Source organism: Coptis chinensis, chromosome 9, assembly GCF_015680905.1.
Source record: "Coptis chinensis isolate HL-2020 chromosome 9, ASM1568090v1, whole genome shotgun sequence".
Lineage (NCBI taxonomy): Eukaryota > Viridiplantae > Streptophyta > Magnoliopsida > Ranunculales > Ranunculaceae > Coptis > Coptis chinensis.
This window is the reverse complement of record NC_141464.1, coordinates 27,735,293-27,744,758: the sequence shown is the minus strand read 5'-3', so window position 1 is coordinate 27,744,758 and position 9,466 is coordinate 27,735,293. Positions and strand designations below refer to the sequence as shown.

At 41.0% G+C, this 9,466-nt stretch overlaps 3 protein-coding genes across 5 annotated transcripts; 2 read left to right on the top strand and 1 right to left on the bottom strand.

Moving 5' to 3' along the window:
- Nucleotides 1–483: 483 nt before the first annotated feature.
- LOC147475403 (uncharacterized) lies at nt 484–3,313 on the top strand. Of its 3 annotated transcripts, none has more exons than XM_086584801.1 (5): nt 484–1,544; nt 1,660–1,839; nt 1,955–2,518; nt 2,613–2,754; nt 3,073–3,313. In XM_086584801.1, the coding sequence occupies exons 3-5, from the start codon at nt 2,245–2,247 to the stop codon at nt 3,152–3,154; spliced, it is 498 nt and encodes a 165-aa protein (XP_086440927.1). In that variant the 5' UTR covers nt 484–1,544; nt 1,660–1,839; nt 1,955–2,244; the 3' UTR covers nt 3,155–3,313. The 3 variants fall into 3 exon arrangements, with proteins under 3 accessions (XP_086440927.1, XP_086440926.1, XP_086440925.1); XM_086584800.1 differs by having other exon boundaries at nt 486–1,544; nt 2,151–2,518; XM_086584799.1 differs by having other exon boundaries at nt 486–1,544; nt 1,644–1,839.
- Nucleotides 1,183–2,213, top strand: LOC147475404 (zinc finger CCCH domain-containing protein 53-like). The gene is made up of 3 exons (XM_086585405.1): nt 1,183–1,481; nt 1,660–1,839; nt 1,931–2,213. The coding sequence occupies exons 1-3, from the start codon at nt 1,183–1,185 to the stop codon at nt 2,211–2,213; spliced, it is 762 nt and encodes a 253-aa protein (XP_086441531.1).
- A 4,856-nt stretch (nt 3,314–8,169) lies between the features above and the next one.
- LOC147475402 (uncharacterized) lies at nt 8,170–9,120 on the bottom strand. The gene has a single exon (XM_086585403.1). The coding sequence runs from the start codon at nt 9,118–9,120 to the stop codon at nt 8,170–8,172; it is 951 nt and encodes a 316-aa protein (XP_086441529.1).
- Between the last annotated feature and the right edge of the window lie 346 nt (nt 9,121–9,466).

Below are 9,466 nucleotides of genomic sequence, written 5' to 3'. Positions count from 1 at the left end.
TATTTTTCCTAGCTTTTTTTAGATACCCAAATCTAACCTTTTTTTTGTTTGTAGCAGTAGTACTGTAGTAGTAGTAAGATATCATATTTTTCCTAGCTTTTTTTAGATACCCAAATCTAACCTTTTTTTTGTTTGTAGCAGTAGTACTGTAGTAGTAGTAGTAGGATATCATATTTTTCCTAGCTTTTTTTAGATACCCAAATCTAACCTTTTTTTTTTTTTTTTTTTTTTTTTTTTTTTTTTTTTTTTTTGGTAGCAGTAGTACTGTAGTAGTAGTAGGATACCATATTTTTCCTAGCTTTTTTTAGATACCCAAATCTAACCTCTTTTTTTTTTTTTTTTTTTTTTTTTTTTTTTAGTAGTACTGTAGTAGTAGGATATCATATTTTTCCTAGCTTTTTTTAGATACCCAAATCTAACCTTTTTTTTTTTTTTTTTTTTTTTTAAACATAAACATGAGAGGGATTTAGTATTTAGAGTAGTAGTCAGAGAAAAATTAAGAGACTTACTTTGAGCCTCTCAAAAAAAATCTAACTTTCTTCTTTTTGGTTCATTTATATCTTTTTGCAGAACAGCAGCAGTGAGGCAAGAAAAGGAAAAGTCGTAGGAGAATTGAAGATAAAGGATTACTCTGAGTGAGTGAGTGAGTGAGTACGTCATTTATTTATTTTAGAGGTTGGAGTGTACTTTTTTGTTTTTCAAGTCCAAAACCATCATCTTTTGCCCAACACCGAAAGAAAATCCAAATCATGGATGCTTATTAAGCAACAAGAATAGTTTTTTCAAGGATTCAAAGCATAGACCCAGAGAATGCGGCTAAGATCATGGGGTTTCTCTTGATCCAAGATCATGGCGACAAAGAAATGATCCACCTTGCTTTTGGACCTGAATCCCTTGTCCCTCTCTCATCCTCAAAGCCTGTAATGAACTAGGTCTCTCTCCCACGGCCTCTCCATTCTTCCCACTTTCCAGGCTGAATTCTTCCAGATTACTCCACTCCACTCTCACTCTTCTGCTTCCACCGATTTTAATGTTTTGAGCCCCAATGGCTTCCACCACAATGTCAAAAACAACCACATTGATGAATTTCATCTCCAAGACCACTTGCCTTTCCTCGATGAAGGCCCAAAAGACCCCGACTTGTTTTTCCCCTCATCCGACTTTGCCACCGACACTGATGCTATGTTCTTCAATTCCCCTCCTCCTAATTGGGGTGTCAACAATGAGCAACACCGACGCAGCCACTCCGTCACAGATATCGGCTCGGATCCTTTCGGGTGGAAGCCATGCCTTTACTATGCTAGAGGCTACTGTAAGAATGGGACAAGCTGTCGTTTCCTCCATGATTCTACTGATTCAACCACATTTGGTGGTGAATTTGATGTCATGGAACAGTGTCGCGAGCTTCTTAGATCCAGAAGTCTGAAACATTGTCAACATCAACAGCAGATTGACCAATGTCTCCCAGATACTTGCTTCTGGTTCTTTCCCTTACACTAGCAGCAAATGCTCAAATTTCTTGTTGCAACAGCAGCAGAATTGAGGTGCAGTGTGCTGTTTATTATTACTATTCTTGTTTTCACTAGCATAGAGCTCTATTTTGAGGATTGGTTCATTTTGTTTCATTGATTTGTTTTGATTAGGTATTGGTTTTTTCAGGGCAGCAGCTGGGTTAATGTTGGATGGGGACGATTTGCACCATTATGGTCAGTCTCGAATTGAGAGAAGTGACTTTTTAAGCATCCCCGGAGGAATGGCTAACTCTGCATCCAGGCAGATATACTTGACTTTCCCAGCTGACAGCACTTTCAGAGAAGAAGACGTCTCCAATTACTTCAGGTTTCTCCTTACTCCTCATCTCTACCTGAGTGAAGATTTTTTTCCTATTTTTTGCTATTGTTTCTGCAATTTAAAGACTTGGGGATTGAAGTGTACTTCTTGTTTCTTTTCCAAGTATTTATTATGAGACTGTGAAGCTCATACTCGCTAAAGGCAACCCACACTTTTTCTGCGATGCTCGTGTGCTTGTTAAGCCCTACAAAGAGAAAGGGAAAGTCCCGGATAGCTACATGCACTCCACATTCCAATTTCATAATTTCGATCTTTGTTTTATGCGTCAAATACATTTACCACCTCTTCCCAATAAACAGGAAATAACAACAACCAATGATGGAGTTGGGAGATTTCTCACCATCTGGTATTACTGGCCATGATCACCGGGACCCCTTTGACCTTTAGCTCAGTATGCAAATGGAAAGCAGTCCGAGGATGTTTTACAATACCAATGAACTGCTTATGAGAAGAAAGTTGGAGCAGGCTGAATTGCAGCAAGCAATGGAGCTTCATAGTAGGAAACTGATGGGCCTGCACCTTTTTTATGGTAATAAGCACCATCGTCGCAATCTTTCTACTGGAACTGGCTCTGTTCCCTCCCCAATTCACTCCCACACCTATGTCAATCAGAATTTCACGATTCTGACATCTTCACCTGGTCAGAGTAGTCCTATGACGCAATTAGGTAAGCATGAACAACAATTAAGGTTCTACAAACTCCTGTAGGTAGGAGCACATGTTACATTTTTTTTTTCTGATGCCATCTTGTTTACTTGCAGATAATTGTGCAGTAAGCTGTGCAACTTCCTTATCCTTATCCACTATTGCTGATAACGTCTCAAAGCCTCAAGCCGAGTTAGATCACGGGGACAATGATACGGAGGAGAACTCCAAGCATGGCGACAACAACACCCATGTCAGGTAATAATGTAACAGTAAACGATAAGGATTGAAGAGTTTCGTTTTTCAATCCTTGCTTTGGCAAAACTTCACGATCTTTTCTTGTTTTAGTTCATAAGGATTGGAAAGTTGTTCCATTTAAATCCTTGGTGCCACAAATTTTTATGATCTATTTATTGTTTTGGTTCTATTTAAAGACTGTTGGATTTTTAGAGCAAAGCTCTATGATTTTTTATAAGTGGGTTTTGAAGGGTAGATTCTGATAATTTATTCGTATACGTTTTACTCTAAAGTCTTGCCATGGATGCCAAATTCAATTATACTTCTGTCGTATTTCAGAAGTGATATGGATGAAGAAGATATGGAGGAAGCCTCTACCTCTGGTCGAGAAAGTTTCAATGATTACAACATTCTTGGATAGGCAGGGTGTTGTAAAAATTGTACTTAAAATAGTTATTTAGCTTGTACTTAGGTGGTGCGGATTTATTTATACTTAAGTTTTATTTTCTTAAGTTGTTTATATGATACTTTGAAGTTCTAGACTTGAGTTGTAATTATTTAATGAAGTGTTGTTTGACTATCAATTGTTCCAAGTGATAAGTGATACATTGTGGAGTAAAAAAAGGTGCAGGTATGGGTACGTGCACCAGTACAGGTGGCCCACATATAAAAGGGTCAGAGAAATCATTTTTTTTATACAATGAAAATTTGTTAGTAACGGATACGTAATCAACCGTTAGCAACATAATTTTTTTTTATACAATGAAATTTTTTTTGCTTAAAGGTGATTGATTAATGAATAAAATAAGGTTACAGCTCTACACTTTGGTTACAAGAGGAAAATAAGAAGATAACATTAAGTTACAAAGCGAAAGTAGGTAGTATATGGATCTTCCACCCTTAGAAAGTCTGGACGTCCATTCCACCATATTTTGGCTCCTGCATCTAGTGTCGCACCATACTTAGACATGCTGTCTGCAGCAAAATTAGTTTCTCTCCATGTATGCGTGATGTTGATCCATCTAGCTTCGCTTTAGTTGTTCCCACGCATCCCTCATGGACCCGATGAACCGTATTCTTATGAAAAGTCTTAGCTTACAACCTTAGAGTCTGTTTCCACCCATAAAGATGTCCGACCCATCTCGAAAGTGCTTTCTTGATCCCTTCCATGATTCTTTAGCTTCCTCGCCAAATTATTTGTCGTTATACCCGGTCCTCCGCCAGCCTACACCCAACACTTTGCCTTTATCATCTCGAAATACATTGCCCCACCCCCGATCGACTGGATTCCCCGGTGAAGCGACCATCGGTGTTTATCTTGAGGGTGTTTCTTTGTTGGCAATGACCAAAAGCATTCAAAAATCCTCGGTACCGCTTCGTACCTTATGCTTTTAGATGAAGGTCGTGAAGTAACCTCAAGTCTTGTATCTTTGTTTGCCATGTGCCCTTTTGATTTCCCATGTGCTCCGGCCATCTCTCTTCGATTATCTGTTGGCTTATGTACTTGAAGTTCTGACTTTCTCCTCAAATATTACTCTATTTCTGTTCTTCCAAATACTCACCAGCAAGTAATGCATGCAGCTCTCCACATATCCAGCACCAGAGAACTAAAATGCTTGCATTGCTAAAGAATATCATTTGTTGCCTGAGGTACCCACGCTAAGCTAAACAGATTTGTTATCATGGTCCAAGCTCTCACGACCACCATGGGGCATTGAAAAACAAGTGTGCTTCCGCTTCATTGCACTTACGGACTCCACATCTTGATCGCGAGCTTGTTCTTCATTTTCTCTCTAACTCTATCATCAGTGTGCATTGCTCCATGAAATATTTTCCATCCGGTTCCTTTTATTTTTGGTGAGACAAATGAGTGCCAAAGAAATTTAGACCATCCCGTTTTTGTGCTTTACCTCGATATCCTCATAGGCTCCACGCCATTTGTGAATTGACCGGTGGGAGATGAGATCCAAATTCTTCTATCTTCGATGAATGGCTTTGGCTGTTTGCAAGGTTTCGGGATCGATACCCACTCGTGCTAGGATCGCAACATGGAGTTCTTTGAAAATCCATTGGTTACCTTGTATGCGGCTTTGAAGTGTGGGCTTTGAGCTTGACAATGTCTTTTCTTTCTTCCTTGAAATAATCGCAGATTGGCTTTGACAAGGACCAGTTCTCTCTCCAAATGTTTATTGATTTCCCATTTCCTATCACCCATCCAATATGCGATCCCATCTCTTTTAGAGCCCATTTGATGCCAAGCCATACTGTGGAAGTTTTGGATTCCGACCAACTTCCAGCTCTGTTGGTGTACTTGGCTTTCATGAACTGTGCCCAATGTGAGTCTTTTGTCAGGAGAGCCCAAGCTAGTTTAATGAGCATGGCCAAGTTAATGTCCTTTAGCTTCTTTATACCCTGCCCTCCTTCTTCATGCGGCCTGCAAGTCTTATCCCATGCAACTGTAGTAGCTTTCCTTGTCGATGGATCACCAGTCCATATGAAATTGCAAATGATTGCCTCGCCTTCTTTAATGATAGATTGTGGCCATTTATAAACTGACATATTGTGCACTGGTATACTATTTATAACGTGTTTGGCCAACACCACCCTTCCTTGAAACGATAACATGTGTCCTGCCCATCCAGCAGCCTTTTTCCTGATTTTATCCACTAGTGAAGCCAACATTGCTTTGGTAGGCTTTCCCGTGAATAGAGGTACTCCAAGGTATCTCTCGGTAACTTCGCCCGTTCATTCCCATCACTTCTTTAATCTTTGCCTTTCTTCTTTTTGTCATAGGGCTCAAGAAGATTTTGCACTTGTCTTTGTTAAACATTTGTCCCAAGGAGTCCTGGTACCTATTCAGGAGCTTGACTAGATTCTTGAGGCCTCTCCAGTTGGCATTGCGAAAAAGAAATAAGTCGCCGGCAAACATAAGATGGGATGGACTAGAGTATTTCGAGTTTAGAATCATATGTTGCGGCTTTTTCCCTCTGCATCGGTGATGGATTCCTCTCAAAAGCAATCTTACGCAAGTGCAAAGAGAAGAGGAGAGTGGGTCTCCCCGCCTCAACCCTCTTTTGTTTCCGAAGAAGCCGATTAATCTCCGTTAAGCATAATAGACATTGAATTGCTTGATATGGCTGCTTGTATCCACTGTATCCATCTATTCCCAAATCCAAGTCTAGTCATAACTGCCCATAGAAACTGCCAATCAATAGTGTCAAAGGCTTGTGCAATGTCAAGCTTTATTCCGATGCTTCCCCCATGTCGAGTAACCCGTAGGTCGTTGACTAGTTCAGAAGCTAAGGCAATAGCTTGCTGTGAGTTTCGGTGGGCTATGAAGCCATATTGCTCCCCGTGTAATCACCTCTCTCCGGCTATAGGACCCAACCTTGTAGCCATGACCTTGGTGATGACTTTGTATGCAAAATTCGATAAGCATATGGGCCTATATTTGCTAAGGTGTTTTGCATTCTTCTCTTTATGTATCAAAACCAAGAAACTGGAGTTGAAGCCCTTGGGTAGTCTAGAGTACTTGAAGAAATACAGCACTGCTTGAGTCATATCATACCCCACTATAGCCCAACAATGCTGGAAGAAAAAACCATTGAACCTATCCGGCCCAGGAGAGCTGTCCTTGTTCAAGCTAAACACTGCATTCCTTATTTCTTCTTTATCAGGCATCTTGCAAAGTGTGTTATTATCCTCTTCCTCAATTACTACTGGCATCAAGTCTATCAAGTCATCATCTGGCTCGTGCAGCACTTTGGTGAATTTTTCTTTGTAGTGATTCACCATGTAATCCCTTATGTCGTTCTGATTTCGCATAATGATTCCATCATTGTTCTTCAGCTCAGTGATCATGTTTTTGCTCTTTTTCAAATTGACAAGTGCATGAAAGAACTTAGTGCTTCTATCCATGTCGTTATCCCAATTGTTTTTCGATTTTTGTTTCCAGAAGCTTTGTTCCTGCTGCAGCAGTTCATCCACCATCGACTCTTGCTCCACCAGTTCTAGAGTAATACTCTCATTGTCCCCATCTTGTTCAAAACGACTTTGTAATTGCTCAAGCTTCCGGGTTTCTTCCTCTAGCTTGTACTTTATATTGCCAAACACCGTTTTGTTCCACTACTTGAGTTTACCTTTGAGTATCTTAAGTTTCTGCCTGAGAACAAAGATTGAGTTTCCTTCCATTTGTACATTCCAACTTTCCTCCACTACCTTCAAGAAATCACGGGTGTGATGCCCACATGTTGAAAAAAAAAAGGGGACATTTTTGGCCTTGGGACATTTTGATACCACCGGTGAGTGGTGAGTGGTCCGAAAGCACGCCTTACTCCCACTTTGTAATTCCAGCCTATATGTGTATTAGCCTATTCTCTCATTGAAGAAAGCTCTATCCAACTTGCCTAATATTTTCATCCTTCCGAAATGTGCATATTCCACCAAGTAAACTTCAACCTGTTTGAGGTGCTTCCATAAGAAGATTAGTGTGGACACATTTCTAAAGTCTTCCATGGCAGCGGTTAATTAGGTCTCAAGCCCCTTTCTTCTCTGTTATGCTTAGGTAAGCATTGAAAGTCATGCTACAAGCCAAGGCATGCTTAGTGCATTCAAAATAGCTAGATCCTCCCATAGAGCTCGAATGCGTAAGTGTACAATGAATGAGCATGCACTATTGTAATTATGTTGCCACAGTAGTTCCACCAAGTATTTGTCGGCTTGTGATGTGAATCGAGTGGGGATGGCAGTTCCTTTTTCCATATGCACCATAGGTTAGGAACTTTATTGTTATTCTGATTGAAAAGAAAAGTCGTACTCATTCCCATTGATTGTAGGTAACTAAGGGGAATGTCTGTAGGTTTTATCTTTGGTTCAGCTATGCCTATGAAGTCTGGGTTCTCCTTCTGTACTAGCTTAGCTAACCTCTGCTGCGACTTATAGTTACCAATTCCTTTGATGTTCCAATACAGGCACCTCATTGAGAAAAAATTCGTAACTTTCTTTCTGTTGAGTGACGAATCACTTCTTTGAAGTCCCAACACCAGCTTTGGCTTTGGTGGTAGGTGGTGTGGCAATCTGTAGTTTCCACTGAGGCTTGTAAGGAGGTGCTTCTTTTGGCCTATCCTCTATTTCATCATCTGTCATATCTGCCCAGCTAGCATTCCTAGGTGACTCACCGATCCAACCTATGCCAAGAGCTTCCTCTTTCTTGTCCCTATGATTCAACATTTGTAGAACCATTTCTGGTTCACCACACATGTCTGACTCCTGTAATATTTCGTGCACAACCATTTGGTGTTGTGCATTGTTATCCTCCGAGCCCGCCATTACTCATGTCGTGTTGATCCTCGAGACCACCCTCGACCCTTCCACTCTTGTCAAACCTTACGCTTGAATCTCCCCATCCCGCTTCAAATCTACAAAACCCCTTCCTCATCAAGGGTGTCGTTTCCTCTCTATTGCTATCACCGGATGTATCATTCTCTTGTCTATGGTTCTCCACAAACGTGCTTCCACTACCTTATCCATGTCCTTGTCGGGTTCATGCTCATTGGTGGCATCCTCTTCGCGCAAGCACTCCAAATCTGTTTCTTTCCTCCATTTCGTGTCTAGTCCCCGTTTTTCCTGCCATACCTTCTTTGCTTTCTCCTTGTTGTTTCTATTTCTTTTCTTTTTTCTCTTGTTAACCCCTTCTTCCATCTGAGGTACGGGAGTAGTGTCCACCACCACCTCTTTGTTCTTGTTTTGCATAGTGATAACCCCTTTAAGTTTCCTGCATTCTGTGACCAAATGCCCGACGGCCTTACAGTGATTACACATTTTGGGCAATTTCCCCACTTCCACCGTTTGCCAGAATTGAACTTTCTTAGTTCTAACATAGATTTGATCTGGGATCGGTTTGGACATGTCCACATCAACCAGGATATTGGCGTAGTAGCCATATTCTCTACTCAAAGTTTTCTCATCTATGTGCATCGGATATCCCACACCTCTTGCTATTGACATTAGGGATTCTTGCTCCCAATATTCTTGTCCCAACCCAGGTAATCGTATCCAGACAAGAGCATGAGAAAGTCGTTGGTTGTCTGGGCAGAAGTTTGGGCTCCAAGGGCTTAATCTAAGCAAAGCTTTCCCGAAATTCCAGGACCCATGAGACCAAACTCTGTTGAGATCTTCGGCATTGGAGAAGCGAATAAAAAGGTAACCTTTTCCTATCGGTGTGATCCTCCACTCCCCCGAGAGGGTCCATTTCTCCTTTGCTATTTCGCGAACTTTGTCAATGGGCACTTTGAACAAATCAATACGCCCAATCAAGCAGTGTTTGCAATAGTTTAATCCTCGTTCATACGCTTGTTCTGGAACTGTAATTGCTGGATACTCCCCCATTATATCTGGCTCAGGGAGCTCCTTGAGTTCCACTCGCTTGGTGAACTGCTTTCTTTGCTATATCCACATAGGAGAGGCTTGAGGTAACTCCCTTCTCTGTTGTGTTTCTACCTCCTGAAGGGTTTTCCATCTCGTAAAGATTCATCCTTGCTTTCTCTCCCTTCTGAACTCACACTATCAACAATGGAGGATTTTACCAGAAAGGGCAAGAAACTTGAAGAGGGGAACGGATAAGAAGTCGCTACCTAATATTTTTTCCTATATTGAGTAAGAAAAGAGGCACTGGATCACTCGGGCAACTTACGTTATTTCACTACAAGTCACCCTAAAATCAGACCCCATTAAG

What these genes read in the sequence shown, in the direction of transcription:
- LOC147475402 (XM_086585403.1), bottom strand. Translation starts at nt 9,120, where the DNA reads ATGGGGGAGTATCCAGCAATTACAGTTCCAGAACAAGCGTATGAACGA.
- LOC147475404 (XM_086585405.1), top strand. Translation starts at nt 1,183, where the DNA reads ATGTTCTTCAATTCCCCTCCTCCTAATTGGGGTGTCAACAATGAGCAA. An exon ending in CTCCCAGATACTTGCTTCTG is followed by an intron (nt 1,482 to 1,659) that starts GTTCTTTCCCTT and finishes TGGTTTTTTCAG; the next exon opens with GGCAGCAGCTGGGTTAATGT. An exon ending in GACGTCTCCAATTACTTCAG is followed by an intron (nt 1,840 to 1,930) that starts GTTTCTCCTTAC and finishes TGGGGATTGAAG; the next exon opens with TGTACTTCTTGTTTCTTTTC.
- LOC147475403 (XM_086584801.1), top strand. Translation starts at nt 2,245, where the DNA reads ATGCAAATGGAAAGCAGTCCGAGGATGTTTTACAATACCAATGAACTG. An exon ending in TAGTCCTATGACGCAATTAG is followed by an intron (nt 2,519 to 2,612) that starts GTAAGCATGAAC and finishes GTTTACTTGCAG; the next exon opens with ATAATTGTGCAGTAAGCTGT. An exon ending in GACAACAACACCCATGTCAG is followed by an intron (nt 2,755 to 3,072) that starts GTAATAATGTAA and finishes GTCGTATTTCAG; the next exon opens with AAGTGATATGGATGAAGAAG.